This window comes from Oncorhynchus keta, unplaced genomic scaffold (genome assembly GCF_023373465.1).
Source record: "Oncorhynchus keta strain PuntledgeMale-10-30-2019 unplaced genomic scaffold, Oket_V2 Un_contig_26548_pilon_pilon, whole genome shotgun sequence".
Lineage (NCBI taxonomy): Eukaryota > Metazoa > Chordata > Actinopteri > Salmoniformes > Salmonidae > Oncorhynchus > Oncorhynchus keta.
This window is the reverse complement of record NW_026285032.1, coordinates 20,592-43,854: the sequence shown is the minus strand read 5'-3', so window position 1 is coordinate 43,854 and position 23,263 is coordinate 20,592. Positions and strand designations below refer to the sequence as shown.

At 41.9% G+C, this 23,263-nt stretch overlaps 1 protein-coding gene and 2 long non-coding RNA genes across 3 annotated transcripts; 1 reads left to right on the top strand and 2 right to left on the bottom strand.

The window, feature by feature from the left end:
- Positions 1-110: 110 nt before the first annotated feature.
- Positions 111-22,808, bottom strand: LOC127922644 (ribonuclease inhibitor-like). The gene is made up of 5 exons (XM_052506516.1): positions 22,696-22,808; positions 17,111-17,284; positions 6,120-6,293; positions 3,506-3,679; positions 111-177 (listed from the first exon to the last, which is right to left on the bottom strand). Coding segments are annotated over exons 1-5 (591 nt in total). The 5' UTR covers positions 22,698-22,808.
- On the top strand, positions 6,300-8,598 carry LOC127922648 (uncharacterized). Its single transcript, XR_008111824.1, has 3 exons — positions 6,300-6,837; positions 7,487-7,604; positions 8,429-8,598. It is a non-coding gene; the product is annotated as an uncharacterized LOC127922648 (long non-coding RNA).
- LOC127922649 (uncharacterized) lies at positions 17,657-20,958 on the bottom strand. The gene is made up of 3 exons (XR_008111825.1): positions 20,161-20,958; positions 19,443-19,890; positions 17,657-19,352 (listed from the first exon to the last, which is right to left on the bottom strand). It is a non-coding gene; the product is annotated as an uncharacterized LOC127922649 (long non-coding RNA).
- Positions 22,809-23,263: the final 455 nt, after the last annotated feature.

The following is a 23,263-nucleotide window of genomic DNA, read 5'->3' as shown; positions in this document are numbered from 1 at the left end:
GAATACTGACCTCAGAGTCTCCAGTTTACAGTGGGAATTCCCCAGTCCAGCAGAGAGCAGCTTCAAAACTCCTGAATCCTTCAGGTCATTGTTACTCAGATCCAGCTCTCTCAGGTGTGAGTCGTTTGACTGAGCTGAGACCAGAGATTTAGATCTGTGACTCCACAGCCTGACAGCCTGCAAAGAGTCAAATCATATTAAAAAATCACACTGATATTCTTTGGTGGTATCAAAATAGTGAGAGTATATGTTTTTTATGTTCAGATATATCAGTGTCCTGAAATCTATTTATCAATGGATCAGTTTAGATTGTATTGAAATGACACATTTTTCCAAGTATTGATTTAGTAGATAGACAGATGCAGATTATCAGATATTATTGAGTAGACTGACCAGACCAGTTTAAAAATTGTATTGAGTATCAGTCAAATCTACAGACAGTGAGGAATCAGATTTAGATTGTATTGAGTAATACAGTCCTCACCATATCTATTTAGACAGTGAGGTATCAGATTTTAGATTGTATTGAGTATACAGTCCACACCATATCTATTTTGTGAGGACCACTAGAGGGCAGGCTGGGCTCATGGATAGTAGCCCAACAAAGCATGGGAGACAAGGTAACCAGAGTCAATTAAGCACAGCTGACGGTACTAATGAGATACTCTCCTTCCCCTATAAAAGAGAGAATGGAACCAGCAGAGAAGGGGAAAACTATCTCTGGAAGATGGCCACCAGAGAGAAGCTGTGCTGAATGAACCACGAAGATGGTGACAAACCCGTGATTTATGTTTGTTGTAGTTTAAAGATTATACTATTGTGTTCTTGTTTCATCTGGAGAAGAAGATGTGTGTTTTCCTTGGAGGATTTTTCATTGCTTATGTTAGAATGGTTTTGTTGACAAAATACCCTCAATAGAGAACCGTGTTCAATCAGAAAAACCTACTCCTGACTCGTTTATTCCACCTTCCCGCTTTAGAGTGACGCCTAATTACTTGGTACGCTCACAATTTAGACAGTGAGGTATCAGATTTAGATTGTATTGAGTATACAGTCCACACCATATCTATTTAGACAGTGAGGTATCAGATTTAGATTGTATTGAGTATACAGTCCACATCATATCTATTTAGACAGTGAGGTATCAGATTTAGATTGTATTGAGTATACAGTCCACACCATATCTATTTAGACAGTGAGGTATCAGATTTAGATTGTATTGAGTATACAGTCCACATCATATCTATTTAGACAGTGAGGTATCAGATTTAGATTGTATTGAGTATACAGTCCACACCATATCTATTTAGACAGTGAGGTATCAGATTTAGATTGTATTGAGTATACAGTCCACACCATATCTATTTAGACAGTGAGGTATCAGATTTAGATTATATTGAGTATACAGTCCACACCATATCTATTTAGACAGTGAGTATCAGATTTAGATTGTATTGAGTATACAGTCCACACCACATCTATTTAGACAGTGAAGCTAACATTTTAAATGTGTCTCTATTCTCCAACATTTTGGATTTCAGATCAAATGTTTCATATGAGGTGACAGTTTATAATGTCACCGTTTTTTTAGGGTATTTTAATACATGTCTGTTTCACCATTTAGAAAAATAAAAGCACTTTATATATCTAGTCCCCCATTTGAAGAAATCATAAGTATTCTGACCAATTAACTTTCAGTGTATTAAAATAGTCAAAAGTTGAGTATTTGGTCCGATATTCCTGAACGCAATGACTTCATCCAGCTTCACTGAAACTCTGTAGTGGTCTGGGTGTGGTGCAGAGGAGTCAGGACAGCAGAGATGTGTCTCTGTAGTGGTCTGGGTGAGGCTGGTGCAGAGGAGTCAGGACAGCAGAGATGTGTCTCTGTAATGGTCTGGGTGAGGCTGGTGCAGAGGAGTCAGGACAGCAGAGATGTGTCTCTGTAATGGTCTGGGTGAGGCTGGTGGACAGCAGGATGTGTCTCTGTAATGGTCTGGGTGAGGCTGGTGCAGAGGAGTCAGCAGAGATGTGTCTCTGTAATGGTCTGGGTGAGGCTGGTGCAGAGGAGTCAGGACAGCAGAGATGTGTCCCTGTAGTGGTCTGTGTGTAGCTGGTGCAGAGGAGTCAGGACAGCAGAGATGTGTCCCTGTAATGGTCTGGGTGTAGCTGGTGCAGAGGAGTCAGGCGCAGGACAGCAGAGATGAGTAGCACAAGTAACTTTACTCAAATATTCTACTAACATGTCGTAATACCGAGCCCACAATAACAGACCGAACAGACAGAAAACAAAGGGGAAAAAAGAGGGTTAAATATTGAACATGTAATTGGGGAAATGAAACCAGCTGTGTAAAACAAAGACAAAACAAATGGAAAATGAAAGTGGATCTGCGATGGCTAGAAGGCCGGTGACGTCGACCACCGAATGCCGTCCGAACAAGGAGAGGGACCGACCTCGGCGGAAGTCGTGACAAACTCGTTTGTTGCATTTACAGTTTGTTTTGGGTTGTTTTGGGTTATTTTTGTTCATTAAAACAATTGTGATTCATGACTGGAGTAATTTTTTGTCTGAGTAGATAACATCTTTCTAAGCACTACTAAACTAATCCTGATGATGCCATGATAATGAGTGTGACAGTTACAGATGGTACAACATCACCATTACCAATTACAGAGATTACAACAAAACATACTAACCTCTCACCATTACCAATAACAGAGACTACAACAAAACATGCTAACCTCTCACCATTACCAATAACAGAGGCTACAACACAACATGCTAACCTCTCACCATTACCAATAACAGAGACTACAACAAAACATGCTAACCTCTCACCATTACCAATAACAAAGACTATAACAAAACATACTAACCTCTCACCATTACCAATAACAAAGACTACAACAAAACATGCTAACCTCTCACCATTACCAATAACAGACTACAACAAAACATACTAACCTCTCACCATTACCAATAACAGACTACAACAAAACATACTAACCTCTCACCATTACCAATAACAGAGACTACAACACAACATGCTAACCTCTCACCATTACCAATAACAGAGACTACAACACAACATGCTAACCTCTCACCATTACCAATAACAGAGACTACAACAAAACATGCTAACCTCTCACCATTACCAATAACAGAGGATACATCAAAACATGCTAACCTCTCACCATTACCAATAACAGAGGAGATTAGAATTTATACTGCTATTTGTGCCTCTATAACTTTGTTATTCATCATTATTCACTATTCATATCTAAACGGTAAAATATGTGTATGAATTCCCTCAAATAAAAGGTGACATTCTGTACTGTCTCCTAATATGAAACATTATATCTCAAATCCAAAATGCTGGAGCAGAGCACCACATTTAAACTGTAATCTTCACTCTCCAAACACATGGTGTGGACTATGTGTGTCTGGTAAACACATGTGGATCTGGTGAACAGTTATCACTTGTTGACCAACTACAGGAATACTGACCTCAGAGTCTCCAGTTTACAGTGGGAATTCCCCAGTCCAGCAGAGAGCAGCTTCACTCCTGAATCCTTCAGGTCATTGTTACTCAGGTCCAGCTCTCTCAGGTGTGAGGGGTTTGACCTCAGAGCTGAGACCAGAGAAGCACAGCCTTCCTCTGTGACTCCACAGCCTGACAGCCTGCAAAGAGTCAAATCATATTAAAATCACACTGATATTCTTTGGTGGTGAAAATAGTGAGAGTATATGTTTTTTTTATGTTCAGATATATCAGTGTCCTGAAATCTATTCATCAATGGATGTTTCATTATTAGAAATGACACATTTTCCAAGTATTGCTTGTAGATAGACAGATGCATATTACAAATATTATAGTAGACTGACCAGACCAGTTTAAAAGCAGTATCAGTCAAAAGACAGACAGTGAGGAATCAGAATCAGATTTATTTAGACATTGAGGTATCAGATTTAGAGAATACAGTCCTCACCATATCTATTTAGACATTGAGGTATCAGATTTAGATTGTATTGAGAATACAGTCCTCACCATATCTATTTAGACAGTGAGTATCAGATTTAGATTGTATTGAGTATACAGTCCACACCACATCTATTTAGACAGTGAAGCTAACATTTTAAATGTGTCTCTATTCTCCAACATTTTGGATTTCAGATCAAATGTTTCATATGAGGTGACAGTTTATAATGTCACCGTTTTTTTGAGGGTATTTTAATACATATCTGTTTCACCATTTAGAAAAATAAAAGCACTTTATATATCTAGTCCCCCATTTGAAGAAATCATAAGTATTCTGACCAATTAACTTTCAGTGTATTAAAATAGTCAAAAGTTGAGTATTTGGTCCGATATTCCTGAACGCAATGACTTCATCCAGCTTGTGACTGAAACTCTGTAGTGGTCTGGGTGAGGCTGGTGCAGAGGAGTCAGGACAGCAGAGATGTGTCTCTGTAATGGTCTGGGTGAGGCTGGTGCAGAGGAGTCAGGACAGCAGAGATGTGTCTCTGTAATGGTCTGGGTGAGGCTGAGGCTGGTGCAGAGGAGTCAGGACAGCAGAGATGTGTCTCTGTAATGGTCTGGGTGAGGCTGGTGCAGAGGAGTCAGGACAGCAGAGATGTGTCCCTGTGAGTGGTCTGTGTGTCCCTGTAGCTGGTGCAGAGGAGTCAGGACAGCAGAGATGTGTCCCTGTAATGGTCTGGGTGTAGCTGGTGCAGAGGAGTCAGGCGCAGGACAGCAGAGATGAGTAGCACAAGTAACTTTACTCAAATATTCTACTAACATGTCGTAATACCGAGCCCACAATAACAGACCGAACAGACAGAAAACAAAGGGGAAAAAGAGGGTTAAATATTGAACATGTAATTGGGAAATGAAACCAGCTGTGTAAAACAAAGACAAAACAAATGGAAAATGAAAGTGGATCGGCGATGGCTAGAAGGCCGGTGACGTCGACCACCGAATGCCGTCCGAACAAGGAGAGGGACCGACCTCGGCGGAAGTCGTGACAAACTCGTTTGTTGCATTTACAGTTTGTTTTGGGTTATTTTGGGTTATTTTGTTCATTAAAACAATTGTGATTCATGACTGGAGTAATTTTTTGTCTGAGTAGATAACATCTTTCTAAGCACTACTAAACTAATCCTGATGATGCCATGATAATGAGTGTGACAGTTACAGATGGTACAACATCACCATTACCAATTACAGAGATTACAACAAAACATACTAACCTCTCACCATTACCAATAACAGAGACTACAACAAAACATGCTAACCTCTCACCATTACCAATAACAGAGGCTACAACACAAGACTACAACAAAACATGCTAACCTCTCACCATTACCAATAACAGAGACTACAACAAAACATGCTAACCTCTCACCATTACCAATAACAAAGACTATAACAAAACATACTAACCTCTCACCATTACCAATAACAAAGACTACAACAAAACATGCTAACCTCTCACCATTACCAATAACAGACTACAACAAAACATACTAACCTCTCACCATTACCAATAACAAAGACTACAACAAAACATGCTAACCTCTCACCATTACCAATAACAAAGACTATAACAAAACATACTAACCTCTCACCATTACCAATAACAGAGACTACAACACAACATGCTAACCTCTCACCATTACCAATAACAGAGACTACAACACAACATGCTAACCTCTCACCATTACCAATAACAGAGACTACAACAAAACATGCTAACCTCTCACCATTACCAATAACAGAGGCTACAACACAACATGCTAACCTCTCACCATTACCAATAACAGAGGAGATTAGAATTTATACTGCTATTTGTGCCTCTATAACTTTGTTATTCATCATTATTCACTATTCATATCTAAACGGTAAAATATGTGTATGAATTCCCTCAAATAAAAGGTGACATTCTGTACTGTCTCCTAATATGAAACATTATATCTCAAATCCAAAATGCTGGAGCAGAGCACCACATTTAAACTGTAATCTTCACTCTCCAAACACATGGTGTGGACTATGTGTGTCTGGTAAACACATGTGGATCTGGTGAACAGTTATCACTTGTTGACCAACTACAGGAATACTGACCTCAGAGTCTCCAGTTTACAGTGGGAATTCCCCAGTCCAGCAGAGAGCAGCTTCACTCCTGAATCCTTCAGGTCATTGTTACTCAGATCCAGCTCTCTCAGGTGTGAGTCGTTTGACTCCAGAGCTGAGACCAGAGAAGCACAGCCTTCCTCTGTGACTCCACAGCCTGACAGCCTGCAAAGAGTCAAATCATATTAAAATCACACTGATATTCTTTGGTGGTGAAAATAGTGAGAGTATATGTTTTTTTTATGTTCAGATATATCAGTGTCCTGAAATCTATTCATCAATGGATGTTTCATTATTAGAAATGACACATTTTCCAAGTATTGCTTGTAGATAGACAGATGCATATTACAAATATTATAGTAGACTGACCAGACCAGTTTAAAAAGCAGTATCAGTCAAAAGACAGACAGTGAGGAATCAGATTTAGATTGTATTGAGAATACAGTCCTCACCATATCTATTTAGACATTGAGGTATCAGATTTAGATTGTATTGAGAATACAGTCCTCACCATATCTATTTAGACAGTGAGGAATCAGATTTAGATTGTATTGAGAATACAGTCCTCACCATATCTATTTAGACATTGAGGTATCAGATTTAGATTGTATTGAGTATACAGTCCACACCATATCTATTTAGACAGTGAGGAATCAGATTTAGATTGTATTGAGTATACAGTCCACACCATATCTATTTAGACAGTGAGGTATCAGATATAGATTGTATTGAGAATACAGTCCACACCATATCTATTTAGCCAGTGAGGTATCAGATTTAGATTGTATTGAGTATACAGTCCACACCATATCTATTTAGTCAGTGAGGTATCAGATTTAGATTGTATTGAGAATACAGTCCTCACCATATCTATTTAGACAGTGAGGAATCAGATTTAGATTGTATTGAGAATACAGTCCACATCATATCTATTTAGACAGTGAGGAATCAGATTTAGATTGTATTGAGTATACAGTCCACACCATATCTATTTAGACAGTGAGGTATCAGATTTAGATTGTATTGAGAATACGGTCCACACCATATCTATTTAGACAGTGAGGTATCAGATTTAGATTGTATTGAGAATACGGTCCACACCATATCTATTTAGACATTGAGGTATCAGATTTAGATTGTATTGAGTATACAGTCCACACCATATCTATTTAGACAGTGAGGTATCAGATTTAGATTGTATTGAGTTTACAGTCCACACCATATCTATTTAGACAGTGAGGTATCAGATTTAGATTGTATTGAGAATACAGTCCTCACCATATCTATTTAGACATTGAGGTATCAGATTTAGATTGTATTGAGTATACAGTCCACACCATATCTATTTAGACAGTGAGGAATCAGATTTAGATTGTATTGAGTATTCAGTCCACACCATATCTATTTAGACAGTGAGGAATCAGATTTAGATTGTATTGAGAATACAGTCCACACCATATCTATTTAGACAGTGAGGTATCAGATATAGATTGTATTGAGAATACAGTCCACACCATATCTATTTAGCCAGTGAGGTATCAGATTTAGATTGTATTGAGTATACAGTCCACACCATATCTATTTAGTCAGTGAGGTATCAGATTTAGATTGTATTGAGTATACAGTCCACATCATATCTATTTAGACAGTGAGGAATCAGATTTAGATTGTATTGAGTATACAGTCCACACCATATCTATTTAGACAGTGAGGTATCAGATTTAGATTGTATTGAGTATACAGTCCACACCATATCTATTTAGTCAGTGAGGTATCAGATTTAGATTGTATTGAGAATACGGTCCACACCATATCTATTTAGACAGTGAGGTATCAGATTTAGATTGTATTGAGTATACAGTCCACACCATATCTATTTAGACAGTGAGGTATCAGATTTAGATTGTATTGAGTTTACAGTCCACACCATATCTATTTAGACAGTGAGGTATCAGATTTAGATTGTATTGAGTATACAGTCCACACCATATCTATTTAGACAGTGAGGTATCAGATTTAGATTGTATTGAGTATACAGTCCACATCATATCTATTTAGACAGTGAGGTATCAGATTTAGATTGTATTGAGTATACAGTCCACACCATATCTATTTAGACAGTGAGTATCAGATTTAGATTGTATTGAGTATACAGTCCACACCATATCTATTTAGACAGTGAGTATCAGATTTAGATTGTATTGAGTATACAGTCCACACCATATCTATTTAGACAGTGAGGTATCAGATTTAGATTGTATTGAGTATACAGTCCACACCATATCTATTTAGACAGTGAGGTATCAGATTTAGATTGTATTGAGTATACAGTCCACACCATATCTATTTAGACAGTGAGGTATCAGATTTAGATTGTATTGAGTATACAGTCCACACCATATCTATTTAGACAGTGAGTATCAGATTTAGATTGTATTGAGTATACAGTCCACACCATATCTATTTAGACAGTGAGGAATCAGATTTAGATTGTATTGAGTATACAGTCCACACCATATCTATTTAGACAGTAAGGTATTAGATTGTATTGAGTATACAGTCCACACCATATCTATTTTGTGGAAGGACCACTAGAGGGCAGGCTGGGCTCATGGATAGTAGCCCAACAAAGCATGGGAGACAAGGTAACCAGAGTCAATTAAGCACAGCTGACGGTACTAATGAGATACTCTCCTTCCCCTATAAAAGAGAGAATGGAACCAGCAGAGAAGGGGGAAAACTATCTCTGGAAGATGGCCACCGAGAGAGAGAAGCTGTGCTGAATGAACCACGAAGATGGTGACAAACCCGTGATTTATGTTTGTTGTAGTTTAAAGATTATACTATTGTGTTCTTGTTTCATCTGGAGAAGAAGATGTGTGTTTTTTCCTTGGAGGATTTTTCATTGCTTATGTTAGAATGGTTTTGTTGACAAAATACCCTCAATAGAGAACCGTGTTCAATCAGAAAAACCTACTCCTGACTCGTTTATTCCACCTTCCCGCTTTAGAGTGACGCCTAATTACTTGGTACGCTCACATTGGTGGAGGATGCAGGCATTAGGTGGACGAGTGACACAAGGATAAGTGAGTAAATTAATATTCTTCCAGAAGACCCGGAGGAACCATTCAAGAACGATGGATAACGCCCTACTACAACAATTGATCACGGCACAGCAGACAACCATAGAACTCCTGCAACAACAGCTGAGTCGACGAGAAGAACCTACAGTTAGGCCAAGAGCGGCTGCTCACGCCATCTTACCTCGTCTCTCCAAGGAGGATGATATTGAGGCCTTTCTCATGACCTTCGAAAGGACGGCCACCTTGGAAGAGTGGCCGCCCACAGAATGGGCTAGCGCATTAGCTCCTCTTTTGACCGGGGTGGCCCAGGAAGCCTATTTTGACCTGGATTCCCACGAAGCTGCGGACTATGGGCGACTCAAAACCGAGATCCTGTCCCGGTACCAGCTGACTGCCAGAGATAGGGCTGTAAAGTTCCATCAATGGACCTATACAGCTGATCAACCCGTCCGTGCCCAGATCTTCGCCTTAATACGACTGACGAAACAGTGGCTAGAACCTGGAAAGGGAGTAGGACATGTGATAGAGACTCTCGTAGTGGACAAGATATTGAGAGAATTACCCAGTGACTTAAAAAGGGTTGTGGGGCAAGCCAACCCGTTGTCAGCCGACGACATAGCCCAGGCGGTGGAAACATATCGGTCTACAGGGGAGTTGTTAAAAAGTGACAAGGAGGAACGGAAGGAGTCTTCCAATCCCGTACCACGACTCACCCCGGCGCGCCCGCCACCGAAACGTCCAAGCCCCCCCCGGAGGTGGGAGAAGTCAGCCACCACACAGCCGGGTCGGTGTTATAAGTGTCAGTCTCCCAACCATTATGCCCCACAATGTCCTAGCAAGGATGAGCCCATGGTCACGGAGTCATCACTGCCTATCCCCACACATCCCGTTTTGAGGGGGCAGGATCAACACTGTTGGTTAGCAGAGATAGCCCCAGCCTCAGAGATTCCGGTGCGAGTTGAAGGACAAGATGTGGTAGCTATTCTCGACTCGGGAAGTATGGTTACGTTAGTAGAGGAGCGGATGGTGACCTCCGCCACACTGCTACCAGACAAAGTAGCTGTATCATGTATCCATGGAGACACCCACTATTACCCCACTGTGAATCTGCCTATTCTCACTCCAAAAGGAAGGAGCAACCAGGCACTAAGGGATATATTTGAAGCTCCATCCGAGGAGGGAACCTGGAAGGGATTCTCCTCGGTCTCCCCTGATGGGGATGTGGAACAACCTCCACATCCCTCTACTGAGGTTGACCTGCCCCAGGAATTAAAGGGACAGTTCGGCACCTCGCAGCATAGAGACCCAGACCTAAGGGAGGCCATGAGGAAGGTGAAGGTGATCGACGGAAGGAACGTCGACGGATCAGGTGAGCCCCCTCTTCCTTACTATGCAATCAGGCGGGGTCTCTTATACTGGGTCGTACGACGAAGGGGGGAAAACCAGGAATTACTAATGGTGCCTAGACCATACAGGGATACAGTTCTACAGTTAGCCCATTCCCACGTCCTAGGAGGACACCTGGCACGAGACAAGACGATTGACAGAATCATGCAGAGATTCTATTGGCCCCGTGTCACCCGAGATGTGGCCAGGTATTGTAAGACGTGTGATCAATGTCAACGTACAGCCCCACGGCCACACCTACGTAACCCTTTGATTCCTCTCCCCATCATAGAGACTCCCTTTGAACGCATAGCTATGGACCTCGTAGGACCCCTCCCAAAATCCGCCAGAGGACACGAGTACATCCTAGTGGTTATAGATTATGCTACCAAGTTCCCGGAGGCCATACCCCTACGTAACATGTCGTCAAAGGGAATTGCCAAGGAGTTATTCCTGATGTTCTCTCGTGTGGGCCTTCCCAAGACTATCTTAACCGATCAAGGAACCCGTTCATGTCCCGGTTGATGAAGGACTTGTGTCGGTTATATCAGGTTCAACAGATACGTACAAGCATATTCCACCCTCAAACAGATGGGTTGTGTGAACGCTTGAACAAAACAATTAAAAGCATGTTGAGAAGAGTGGTGTCCCGAGACGGGAAAAACTGGGACATGCTTCTCCCACACTTAATGTTTGCCCTGCGAGAAGTACCCCAGGCATCCACTGGATTCTCTCCGTTTGAATTGCTCTATGGCAGACCCTGTCGAGGAATCCTCGACTTAGCCAAGGAGACCTGGGAGACCCAACCATGCCCCTTTCGATCTACAATAGAACATGTTACCCTGATGAGAGACCGCCTGTCAGCAGTGTGGCCCATAGTCAAGGAGCATATGGAGAAGGCCCAAAGGACCCAAGGCCGGGCCTATGATAAATCTGCGACCCCCGTGAGTTCACCGTGGGAGAGAAAGTGATGGTGCTTGTGCCCACGGCCGAACATCGCTTGCTGGCGCAGTGGAGGGGGCCCTACGAGGTAATGAAAAGGGTCTCACCGGTCAATTACCTCATCAAGCAACCTGACAGGAGGAAGAAGGTCCAACTCTATCACATAAACCTGCTGAAGACGTACCATGGACGAGAGGAGGAGGTGGCTTTGATGGCCCTGGAGGGCAAAGAAAAGAAAAAGGCTCTACCAGAGGTGCGCCGTGGCCAAACTCTCCTACCGGAGCAGTCAAGGCAGCTAGACAAGCTGATTATGAACTTTGGTCGAATATTCTCTCCATTCCCAGGACAAACAGATGTCCTGTTCCACCATATCCACACTGAACCCGGCAAGAAAGTGCATATCCGCCCTTACAGGATTCCTGAGGCTCGCCGAGTCATCGCTAAGAAAGAGGTGAGGGAGATGTTGAGGATGGGCGTGATCGAGCCCTCGACGAGCGAGTGGTCCAGTCCCATAGTCCTGGTCCCCAAAGCCGATGGTAGTATGAGACTCTGCAACGACTTTAGGGGCGTGAATGCCATCTCTACATTCGATGCGTACCCCATGCCCCGCGTGGATGAACTCTTGGAGCGCTTAGGAAAGGCCAAGTTCATCACTACCCTGGATTTGACGAAGGGATATTGGCAAGTGCCGGTGGCTCCGGAGGATCGCCCAAAGACTGCCTTCGCCACCCCAGAGGGGCTTTTCCAGTATGTGAGGATGCCCTTCGGACTGCACGGAGCTGCTGCAACCTTCCAACGCCTCATGGATGCCATTCTACGGCCCCATCAAGAGTATGCAGCGGCGTACATAGACGATGTGGTCATCCACAGCGAGGACTGGGATAGTCACCTCCTGCGATTACGGGCGGTGCTCGTGAGTTTGGAAGCCACAGGGTTGACAGCCAATCCAAATAAATGCTGCCTGGGCCTGTCCGAAGCGGAATACCTGGGGTATACCGTGGGGAATGGGAAAATACGCCCGCAGGCAGAGAAGACCAGGGCAATTCGTGACTGGCCTCGACCCCGGACCAAGCGAGACGTTCGGGCCTTCTTAGGGATAACAGGATATTATCGCCGTTTTATCCCGGGATATGCAACCATTGCCAACCCCTCACAAACCTCATCAGGAAAAACCTGCCAAACCAGGTAGAGTGGAAAGAAGAGACGGAAGAGGCCTTTCAATTGTTAAAAGATGGCCTGTGTTCGATCCCGTTCTACAGGCTCCGGACTTCTCACAAGAGTTCATTGTGCAGGTCGACGCCTCGGATACAGGGCTCGGAGCCGTACTAGCTCAGGGTGAAGGTGAAGCAGAGAAGCCGATTCTCTTCATTAGTAGGAAACTCAGCGATCGGGAACAGAGGTATGCGACCGTAGAGAAAGAGGCCTTAGCCATCAAGTGGGCCCTCGATTATCTCCGGTACTACCTACTGGGTCGGAGGTTTGCATTAGTTACTGACCATGCGCCCCTCACGTGGATGGCTGGTAAGAGAAACAATAACAACAGAATAGCCAGATGGTTTTTGTCTTTACAACCGTTCTCTTTCCATGTCATCCACAGGGCCGGATCGAGGAACGGGAATGCAGACGCGCTGTCCCGACGCGACCAAGACGGTGCGTCTGGCGCCCGACCCTCCGGTTCGGTCCTGGGGGGGAAGGTATGTGGAAGGACCACTAGAGGGCAGGCTGGGCTCATGGATAGTAGCCCAACAAAGCATGGGAGACAAGGTAACCAGAGTCAATTAAGCACAGCTGACGGTACTAATGAGATACTCTCCTTCCCCTATAAAAGAGAGAATGGAACCAGCAGAGAAGGGGGAAAACTATCTCTGGAAGATGGCCACCGAGAGAGAGAAGCTGTGCTGAATGAACCACGAAGATGGTGACAAACCCGTGATTTATGTTTGTTGTAGTTTAAAGATTATCCTATTGTGTTCTTGTTTCATCTGGAGAAGAAGATGTGTGTTTTTTCCTTGGAGGATTTTTCATTGCTTATGTTAGAATGGTTTTGTTGACAAAATACCCTCAATAGAGAACCGTGTTCAATCAGAAAAACCTACTCCTGACTCGTTTATTCCACCTTCCCGCTTTAGAGTGACGCCTAATTACTTGGTACGCTCACAATTTAGACAGTGAGGTATCAGATTTAGATTGTATTGAGTATACAGTCCACACCATATCTATTTAGACAGTGAGGTATCAGATTTAGATTGTATTGAGTATACAGTCCACACCATATCTATTTAGACAGTGAGGTATCAGATTTAGATTGTATTGAGTATACAGTCCACACCATATCTATTTAGACAGTGAGGAATCAGATTTAGATTGTATTGAGTATACAGTCCACACCATATCTATTTAGACAGTGAGTATCAGATTTAGATTGTATTGAGTATACAGTCCACACCACATCTATTTAGACAGTGAAGCTAACATTTTAAATGTGTCTCTATTCTCCAACATTTTGGATTTCAGATCAAATGAGGTTCAGATGAGGTGACAGTTTATAATGTCACCGTTTTTTGAGGGTATTTTAATACATATCTGTTTCACCATTTAGAAAAATAAAAGCACTTTATATATCTAGTCCCCAACATTTGAAGAAATCAAATGTATTCTGACCAATTAACTTTCAGTGTATTAAAATAGTTTCAAAGTTGAGTAATTGGTCCTTTATATTCCCCCATTTGAAGAAACTTCATCCAGCTTTGACTGAAACTCTGTAGTGGTCTGGGTGAGGCTGGTGCAGGGAGTCAGGACAGCAGAGATGTGTCTCTGTAATGGTCTGGGTGAGGCTGGTGCAGAGGAGTCAGGACAGCAGAGATGTGTCTCTGTAATGGTCTGGGTGAGGCTGGTGCAGAGGAGTCAGGACAGCAGAGATGTGTCTCTGTAATGGTCTGGGTGAGGCTGGTGCAGAGGAGTCAGGACAGCAGAGATGTGTCTCTGTAATGGTCTGGGTGAGGCTGGTGCAGAGGAGTCAGGACAGCAGAGATGTGTCTCTGTAGTGGTCTGGGTGAGGCTGGTGCAGAGGAGTCAGGACAGCAGAGATGTGTCCCTGTAGTGGTCTGTGTGTAGCTGGTGCAGAGGAGTCAGGACAGCAGAGATGTGTCCCTGTAATGGTCTGGGTGTAGCTGGTGCAGAGGAGTCAGGCGCAGGACAGCAGAGATGAGTAGCACAAGTAACTTTACTCAAATATTCTACTAACATGTCGTAATACCGAGCCCACAATAACAGACCGAACAGACAGAAAACAAAGGGGAAAAAGAGGGTTAAATATTGAACATGTAATTGGGGAAATGAAACCAGCTGTGTAAAACAAAGACAAAACAAATGGAAAATGAAAGTGGATCGGCGATGGCTAGAAGGCCGGTGACGTCGACCACCGAACGCCGTCCGAACAAGGAGAGGGACCGACCTCGGCGGAAGTCGTGACAAACTCGTTTGTTGCATTTACAGTTTGTTTTGGTTGTTTTGGGTTATTTTTGTTCATTAAAACAATTGTGATTCATGACTGGAGTAATTTTTTGTCTGAGTAGATAACATCTTTCTAAGCACTACTAAACTAATCCTGATGATGCCATGATAATGAGTGTGACAGTTACAGATGGTACAACATCACCATTACCAATTACAGAGATTACAACAAAACATACTAACCTCTCACCATTACCAATAACAGAGACTACAACAAAACATACTAACCTCTCACCATTACCAATTACAGAGATTACAACAAAACATACTAACCTCTCACCATTACCAATTACAGAGATTACAACAAAACATACTAACCTCTCACCATTACCAATAACAGAGACTACAACAAAACATGCTAACCTCTCACCATTACCAATAACAGAGGCTACAACAAAACATGCTAACCTCTCACCATTACCAATAACAGAGGCTACAACAAAACATGCTAATCTCTCACCATAACCAATAACAGAGTCTACAACAAAACATACTAACCTCTCACCATTACCAATAACAGAGACAACAAAACATGCTAACCTCTCACCATAACCAATAACAGAGGTCATAACAAAACATGCTAACCTCTCACCATTACCAATAACAGAGGCTACAAAAAACATGCTAACCTCTCACCATTACCAATAACAGAGGCTACAACAAAACATACTAACCTCTCACCATTACCAATAACAGAGGCTACAAAAAAACATGCTAACCTCTCACCATTACCAATAACAGAGGCTACAACAAAACATACTAACCTCTCACCATTACCAATAACAGAGGATACAACAAAACATGCTGACCTCTCACCATTACCAATAACAGACTACAACAAAACATACTAACCTCTCACCATTACCAATAACAGAGGCTACAACAAAACATGCTAACCTCTCACCATTACCAATAACAGAGGCTACAACAAAACATACTAACCTCTCACCATTACCAATAACAGAGGCTACAACAAAACATGCTAACCTCTCACCATTACAAATAACAGAGGCTACAACAAAACATGCTAACCTCTCACCATTACCAATAACAGAGACTACAACAAAACATACTAACCTGTCACCATTACAAATAACAGAGGCTACAACAAAACATGCTAACCTCTCACCATTACCAATAACAGAGACTACAACAAAACATACTAACCTGTCACCATTACCAATAATAGAGGCTACAACAAAACATGCTAACCTCTCACCATTACCAATAACAGACTACAACAAAACATACTAACCTCTCACCATTACCAATAACAGACACTACAACAAAACATGCTAACCTCACCATTACCAATAACAGAGGCTACAACAAAACATACTAACCTCTCACCATTACCAATAACAGACTACAACAAAACATGCTAACCTCTCACCATTACCAATAACAGACTACAACAAAACATACTAACCTCTCACCATTACCAATAACAGACACTACAACAAAACATGCTAACCTCACCATTACCAATAACAGAGGCTACAACAAAACATGCTAACCTCTCACCATTACCAATAACAGACTACAACAAAACATACTAACCTCTCACCATTACCAATAACAGACACTACAACAAAACATGCTAACCTCACCATTACCAATAACAGAGGCTACAACAAAACATACTAACCTCTCACCATTACCAATAACAGAGACTACAACAAAACATGATAACCTCTCACCATTACCAATAACAGAGACTACAACAAAACATACTAACCTCTCACCATTACCAATAACAGACGAGATTAGAATTTATACTGATATTTGTGCCTCTAGAACATTGTTATTCATCATTATTCACTATTCATATCTAAACGGTAAAATATGTGTATGAATTCCCTCAAATAAAAGGTGACATTCTGTACTGTCTCCTAATATGAAACATTATATCTCAAATCCAAAATGCTGGAGCAGAGCACCACATTTAAACTGTAATCTTCACTCTCCAAACACATGGTGTGGACTATGTGTGTCTGGTAAACACATGTGGATCTGGTGAACAGTTATCACTTGTTGACCAACTACAGGAATACTGACCTCAGAGTCTCCAGTTTACAGTGGGAATTCCCCAGTCCAGCAGAGAGCAGCTTCACTCCTGAATCCTTCAGGTCATTATTACTCAGGTCCAGCTCTCTCAGGTGTGAGGGGTTTGACCTCAGAGCTGAGACCAGAGAAGCACAGCCTTCCTCTGTGACTCCACAGCCTGACAGCCTGCAAAGAGTCAAATCATATTAAAATCACACTGATATTCTTTGGTGGTGAAAATAGTGAGAGTATATGTTTTTTTTATGTTCAGATATATCAGTGTCCTGAAATCTATTCATCAATGGATGTTTCATTATTAGAAATGACACATTTTCCAAGTATTGCTTGTAGATAGACAGATGCATATTACAAATATTATAGTAGACTGACCAGACCAGTTTAAAAAGCAGTATCAGTCAAAAGACAGACAGTGAGGAATCAGATTTAGATTGTATTGAGAATACAGTCCTCACCATATCTATTTAGACATTGAGGTATCAGATTTAGATTGTATTGAGAATACAGTCCTCACCATATCTATTTAGACAGTGAGGTATCAGATTTAGATTGTATTGAGTATACAGTCCACACCACATCTATTTAGACAGTGAAGCTAACATTTTAAATGTGTCTCTATTCTCCAACATTTTGGATTTCAGATCAAATGTTTCATATGAGGTGACAGTTTATAATGTCACCGTTTTTTTGAGGGTATTTTAATACATGTCTGTTTCACCATTTAGAAAAATAAAAGCACTTTATATATCTAGTCCCCCCATTTGAAGAAATCATAAGTATTCTGACCAATTAACTTTCAGTGTATTAAAATAGTCAAAAGTTGAGTATTTGGTCCGATATTCCTTGAACGCAATGACTTCATCCAGCTTGTGACTGAAACTCTGTAGTGGTCTGGGTGAGGCTGGTGCAGAGGAGTCAGGACAGCAGAGATGTGTCTCTGTAATGGTCTGGGTGTAGCTGGTGCAGAGGAGTCAGGACAGCAGAGATGTGTCTCTGTAATGGTCTGGGTGAGGCTGGTGCAGAGGAGTCAGGACAGCAGAGATGTGTCTCTGTAATGGTCTGGGTGAGGCTGGTGCAGAGGAGTCAGGACAGCAGAGATGTGTCTCTGTAATGGTCTGGGTGAGGCTGGTGCAGAGGAGTCAGGACAGCAGAGATGTGTCTCTGTAATGGTCTGGGTGAGGCTGGTGCAGAGGAGTCAGGACAGCAGAGATGTGTCTCTGTAATGGTCTGGGTGAGGCTGGTGCAGAGGAGTCAGGACAGCAGAGATGTGTCTCTGTAGTGGTCTGTGTGTAGCTGGTGCAGAGGAGTCAGGACAGCAGAGATGTGTCCCTGTAGTGGTCTGTGTGTAGCTGGTGCAGAGGAGTCAGGACAGCAGAGATGTGTCTCTGTAATGGTCTGGGTGAGGCTGGTGCAGAGGAGTCAGGCGCAGGACAGCAGAGATGTGTCTCTGTAATGGTCTGGGTGTAGCTGGTGCAGAGGAGTCAGGACAGCAGAGATGTGTCTCTGTAATGGTCTGGGTGAGGCTGGTGCAGAGGAGTCAGGCGCAGGACAGCAGAGATGTGTCTCTGTAATGGTCTGGGTGAGGCTGGTGCAGAGGAGTCAGGCGCAGGACAGCAGAGATGTGTCCCTGTAATGGTCTGGGTGTAGCTGGTGCAGAGGAGTCAGGCGCAGGACAGCAGAGATGTGTCCCTGTAATGGTCTGGGTGTAGCTGGTGCAGAGGAGTCAGGCGCAGGACAGCAGAGATGAGTAACACAAGTAACTTTACTCAAATATTCTACTAACATGTCGTAATACCGAGCCCACAATAACAGACCGAACAGACAGAAAACAAAGGGGAAAAAGAGGGTTAAATATTGAACATGTAATTGGGGAAATGAAACCAGCTGTGTAAAACAAAGACAAAACAAATGGAAAATGAAAGTGGATCTGCGATGGCTAGAAGGCCGGTGACGTCGACCACCGAACGCCGCCCGAACAAGGAGAGGGACCGACCTCGGCGGAAGTCGTGACAAACTCGTTTGTTGCATTTACAGTTTGTTTTGGGTTATTTTGGGTTATTTTTGTTCATTAAAACAATTGTGATTCATGACTGGAGTAATTTTTTGTCTGAGTAGATAACATCTTTCTAAGCACTACTAAACTAATCCTGATGATGCCATGATAATGAGTGTGACAGTTACAGATGGTACAACATCACCATTACCAATTACAGAGATTACAACAAAACATACTAACCTCTCACCATTACCAATAACAGAGACTACAACAAAACATACTAACCTCTCACCATTACCAATTACAGAGATTACAACAAAACATACTAACCTCTCACCATTACCAATTACAGAGATTACAACAAAACATACTAACCTCTCACCATTACCAATAACAGAGGCTAGAACAAAACATGCTAACCTCTCACCATTACCAATAACAGAGGCTACAACAAAACATGCTAACCTCTCACCATTACCAATAACAGAGGCTACAACAAAACATGCTAACCTCTCACCATTACCAATAACAGACGACAACAAAACATACTAACCTCTCACCATTACCAATAACAGAGGCTACAACAAAACATACTAACCTCTCACCATTACCAATTACAGAGATTACAACAAAACATACTAACCTCTCACCATTACCAATAACAGAGGCTACAACAAAACATACTAACCTCTCACCATTACCAATAACAGAGGATACAACAAAACATACTAACCTCTCACCATTACCAATTACAGAGGCTACAACAAAACATACTAACCTCTCACCATTACCAATAACAGAGGCTACAACAAAACATGCTAACCTCTCACCATTACCAATAACAGAGGCTACAACAAAACATGCTAACCTCTCACCATTACCAATAACAGAGGCTACAACAAAACATGCTAACCTCTCACCATTACCAATAACAGATGCTACAACAAAACATGCTAACCTCTCACCATTACCAATAACAGAGGCTACAACAAAACATGCTAACCTCTCACCATTACCAATAACAGAGGCTACAACAAAACATGCTAACCTCTCACCATTACCAATAACAGAGAATACAACAAACAAAGCATGCTAACCTCACCATTACCAATAACAGAGGCTACAACAAAACATGCTAACCTCTCACCATTACCAATAACAGAGACTACAACAAAACATAATAACCTCTCACCATTACCAATAACAGAGACTACAACAAAACATACTAACCTCTCACCATTACCAATAACAGAGGTTACAACAAAACATGCTAACCTCTCACCATTACCAATAACAGAGACTACAACAAAACATGCTAACCTCTCACCATTACCAATAACAGAGGCTACAACAAAACATGCTAACCTCTCACCATTACCAATAACAGAGGCTACAACAAAACATGCTAACCTCTCACCATTACCAATAACAGATGCTACAACAAAACATGCTAACCTCTCACCATTACCAATAACAGAGGCTACAACAAAACATGCTAACCTCTCACCATTACCAATAACAGAGGCTACAACAAAACATGCTAACCTCTCACCATTACCAATAACAGAGAATACAACAAACAAAGCATGCTAACCTCACCATTACCAATAACAGAGGCTACAACAAAACATGCTAACCTCTCACCATTACCAATAACAGAGACTACAACAAAACATAATAACCTCTCACCATTACCAATAACAGAGACTACAACAAAACATACTAACCTCTCACCATTACCAATAACAGAGGTTACAACAAAACATGCTAACCTCTCACCATTACCAATAACAGAGACTACAACAAAACATGCTAACCTCTCACCATTACCAATAACAGAGGCTACAACAAATCATGTTAACCTCTCACCATTACCAATAACAGAGGATACAACAAAACATGATAACCTCTCACCATTACCAATAACAGAGGCTACAACAAAACATGCTAACCTCTCACCATTAATGCATGGGGTATGATGTTTGTATCTCTGTAACTTTGTCATTCATCATCATTAACCGATTAACTTCAACCGATCGCTACCTGCACCTGCCCGCCTGTCCAACATCACTACTCTGGACGGCTCTGACTTAGAATACGTGGACAACTACAAATACTTAGGTGTCTGGTTAGACTGTAAACTCTCCGTCCAGACTCACATCAAACATCTCCAATCCAAATTTAAATCTAGAATTGGCTTCCTATTTCGCAACAAAGCATCCTTCACTCATGCTGCCAAACATACCCTTGTAACACTGACTAGCCTACCGACTGTCATTTACAAAATAGTCTCCAATACTCTACTCAGCAAATCGGATGCAGTCTATCACAGTGCAATCCGTTTTGTCACCAATGCCCCATATACTACCCACCATTGCGACCTGTACGCTCTCGTTGGCTGGCCCTCGCTTCATACTCGTCGCCAAACCCACTGGCTCCATGTCATCTACAAGACCCTGCTAGGTAAAGTCCCCCCTTATCTCAGCTCGCTGGTCACCATAGCATCTCCCACCTGTAGCACACGCTCCAGCAGGTATATCTCTCTAGTCACCCCCAAAACCAATTCTTTCTTTGGCCGCCTCTCCTTCCAGTTCTCTGCTGCCAATGACTGGCACGAACTACACAAATCTCTGAAACTGGAAACACTTATCTCCCTCACTAGCTTTAAGCACCAACTGTCAGAGCAGCTCACAGATTACTGCACCTGTACATAGCCCACCTATAATTTAGCCCAAACAACTACCTCTTTCCCAACTGTATTTAATTTATTTTGCTCCTTTGCACCCCATTATTTTTATTTCTACTTTGCACATTCTTCCATTGCAAAACTACCATTCCAGTGTTTTACTTGCTATATTGTATTTACTTTGTCACCATGGCCTTTTTTGCCTTTACCTCCTTATCTCACCTCATTTGCTCACATTGTATATAGACTTGTTTATACTGCATTATTGACTGTATGTTTGTTTTACTCCATGTGTAACTCTGTGTCGTTGTATCTGTCGAACTGCTTTGCTTTATCTTGGCCAGGTCGCAATTGTAAATGAGAACTTGTTCTCAACTTGCCTACCTGGTTAAATAAAGGTGAAATAAAAATAAAATGTATAAAATAAAAATATCACTAAGATTTGTATAGCAACATAGATACATTGGCTGTTCAGCTGCGGAGGAGGAGACTCAGCCTAGGAGAAAGGGTTAAATATCAGTGGTTGTGTCAAATGTTTTGTTGTCTGAATAACAGTGGAGGAGGAGACTCAGCCTTGGAGAAAGGGTTAAATATCAGTGCTTGTGTCAAATGTTTTGTTGTCTGAATAACAGTGGAGGAGGAGACTCAGCCTTGGAGAAAGGGTTAAATATCAGTGCTTGTGTCAGATGTTTTGTTGTCTGAATAACAGCTGTACCGACCCTTTGGGAAGAATTAAACTTGGTTAAAGCTTCTCTAGTGTCTCTGAGTTATTTACTCTGAACAACAGTGTTCAGGCTGCTACAATATCATTGAGTTACACAGCTACTTTAGCTCTACTTTAGATACAGCTTTTAAATGTTATAAAACACTATTCAACATGAGGCAGACAGATCTTACATTTCTCCAGTGTGTCAGCAAGCTCCTTCTGGTTCATTTTCCTCAGGACGTGCAGTGTGATCTTCAGAGCCCCCTCTCTGGCACTGCTCTCCTGCTGCTCATCTTCAGCATCCACCACTTCCTTATCCTGCTTCTGACTCTCAAAGCCTTCTGGGAGTTCTGGACTAAGAATCCTCTTGAACATCTTCAGCTCGTTTTTCACAAATGTCATAATTTTCTCTTCAAGCAACTGAAATAAATCAAGTAAATACGTTAAGCAAGAGAAGAAATGCTTTCTCATTAACACATTAATGAATGATTGACAGATCAACTTTACTTGAGGTAAACAAAATCAAATGTACATAACAGGACCACATACACTGAATATGGAGGCCAGGTCTGTTTGATGACTCTGGGAAGACTGAACACTGAGAATCTCTGACTCTGATCTCTCCTGTTGGTTTCTGTGGAAAAAATGTGAGATTACATCTCCTCATCCAGGGAGTGCACACACACACAAGGAATGTTGTGTTTGTTTATTGTTGTTTTAGGACTATGAAAATGGACAAAATGATTAGCCTATGGATTA

Excerpts from the sequence above, each read along its gene's own strand:
- LOC127922644 (XM_052506516.1), bottom strand. Across the intron at positions 3,680-6,119 it reads TGTAAACTGGAGACTCTGAG|GCTGTCAGGCTGTGGAGTCA; the intron begins GTCAGTATTCCT and ends GACTCTTTGCAG. Across the intron at positions 178-3,505 it reads TGTAAACTGGAGACTCTGAG|GCTGTCAGGCTGTGGAGTCA; the intron begins GTCAGTATTCCT and ends GACTCTTTGCAG.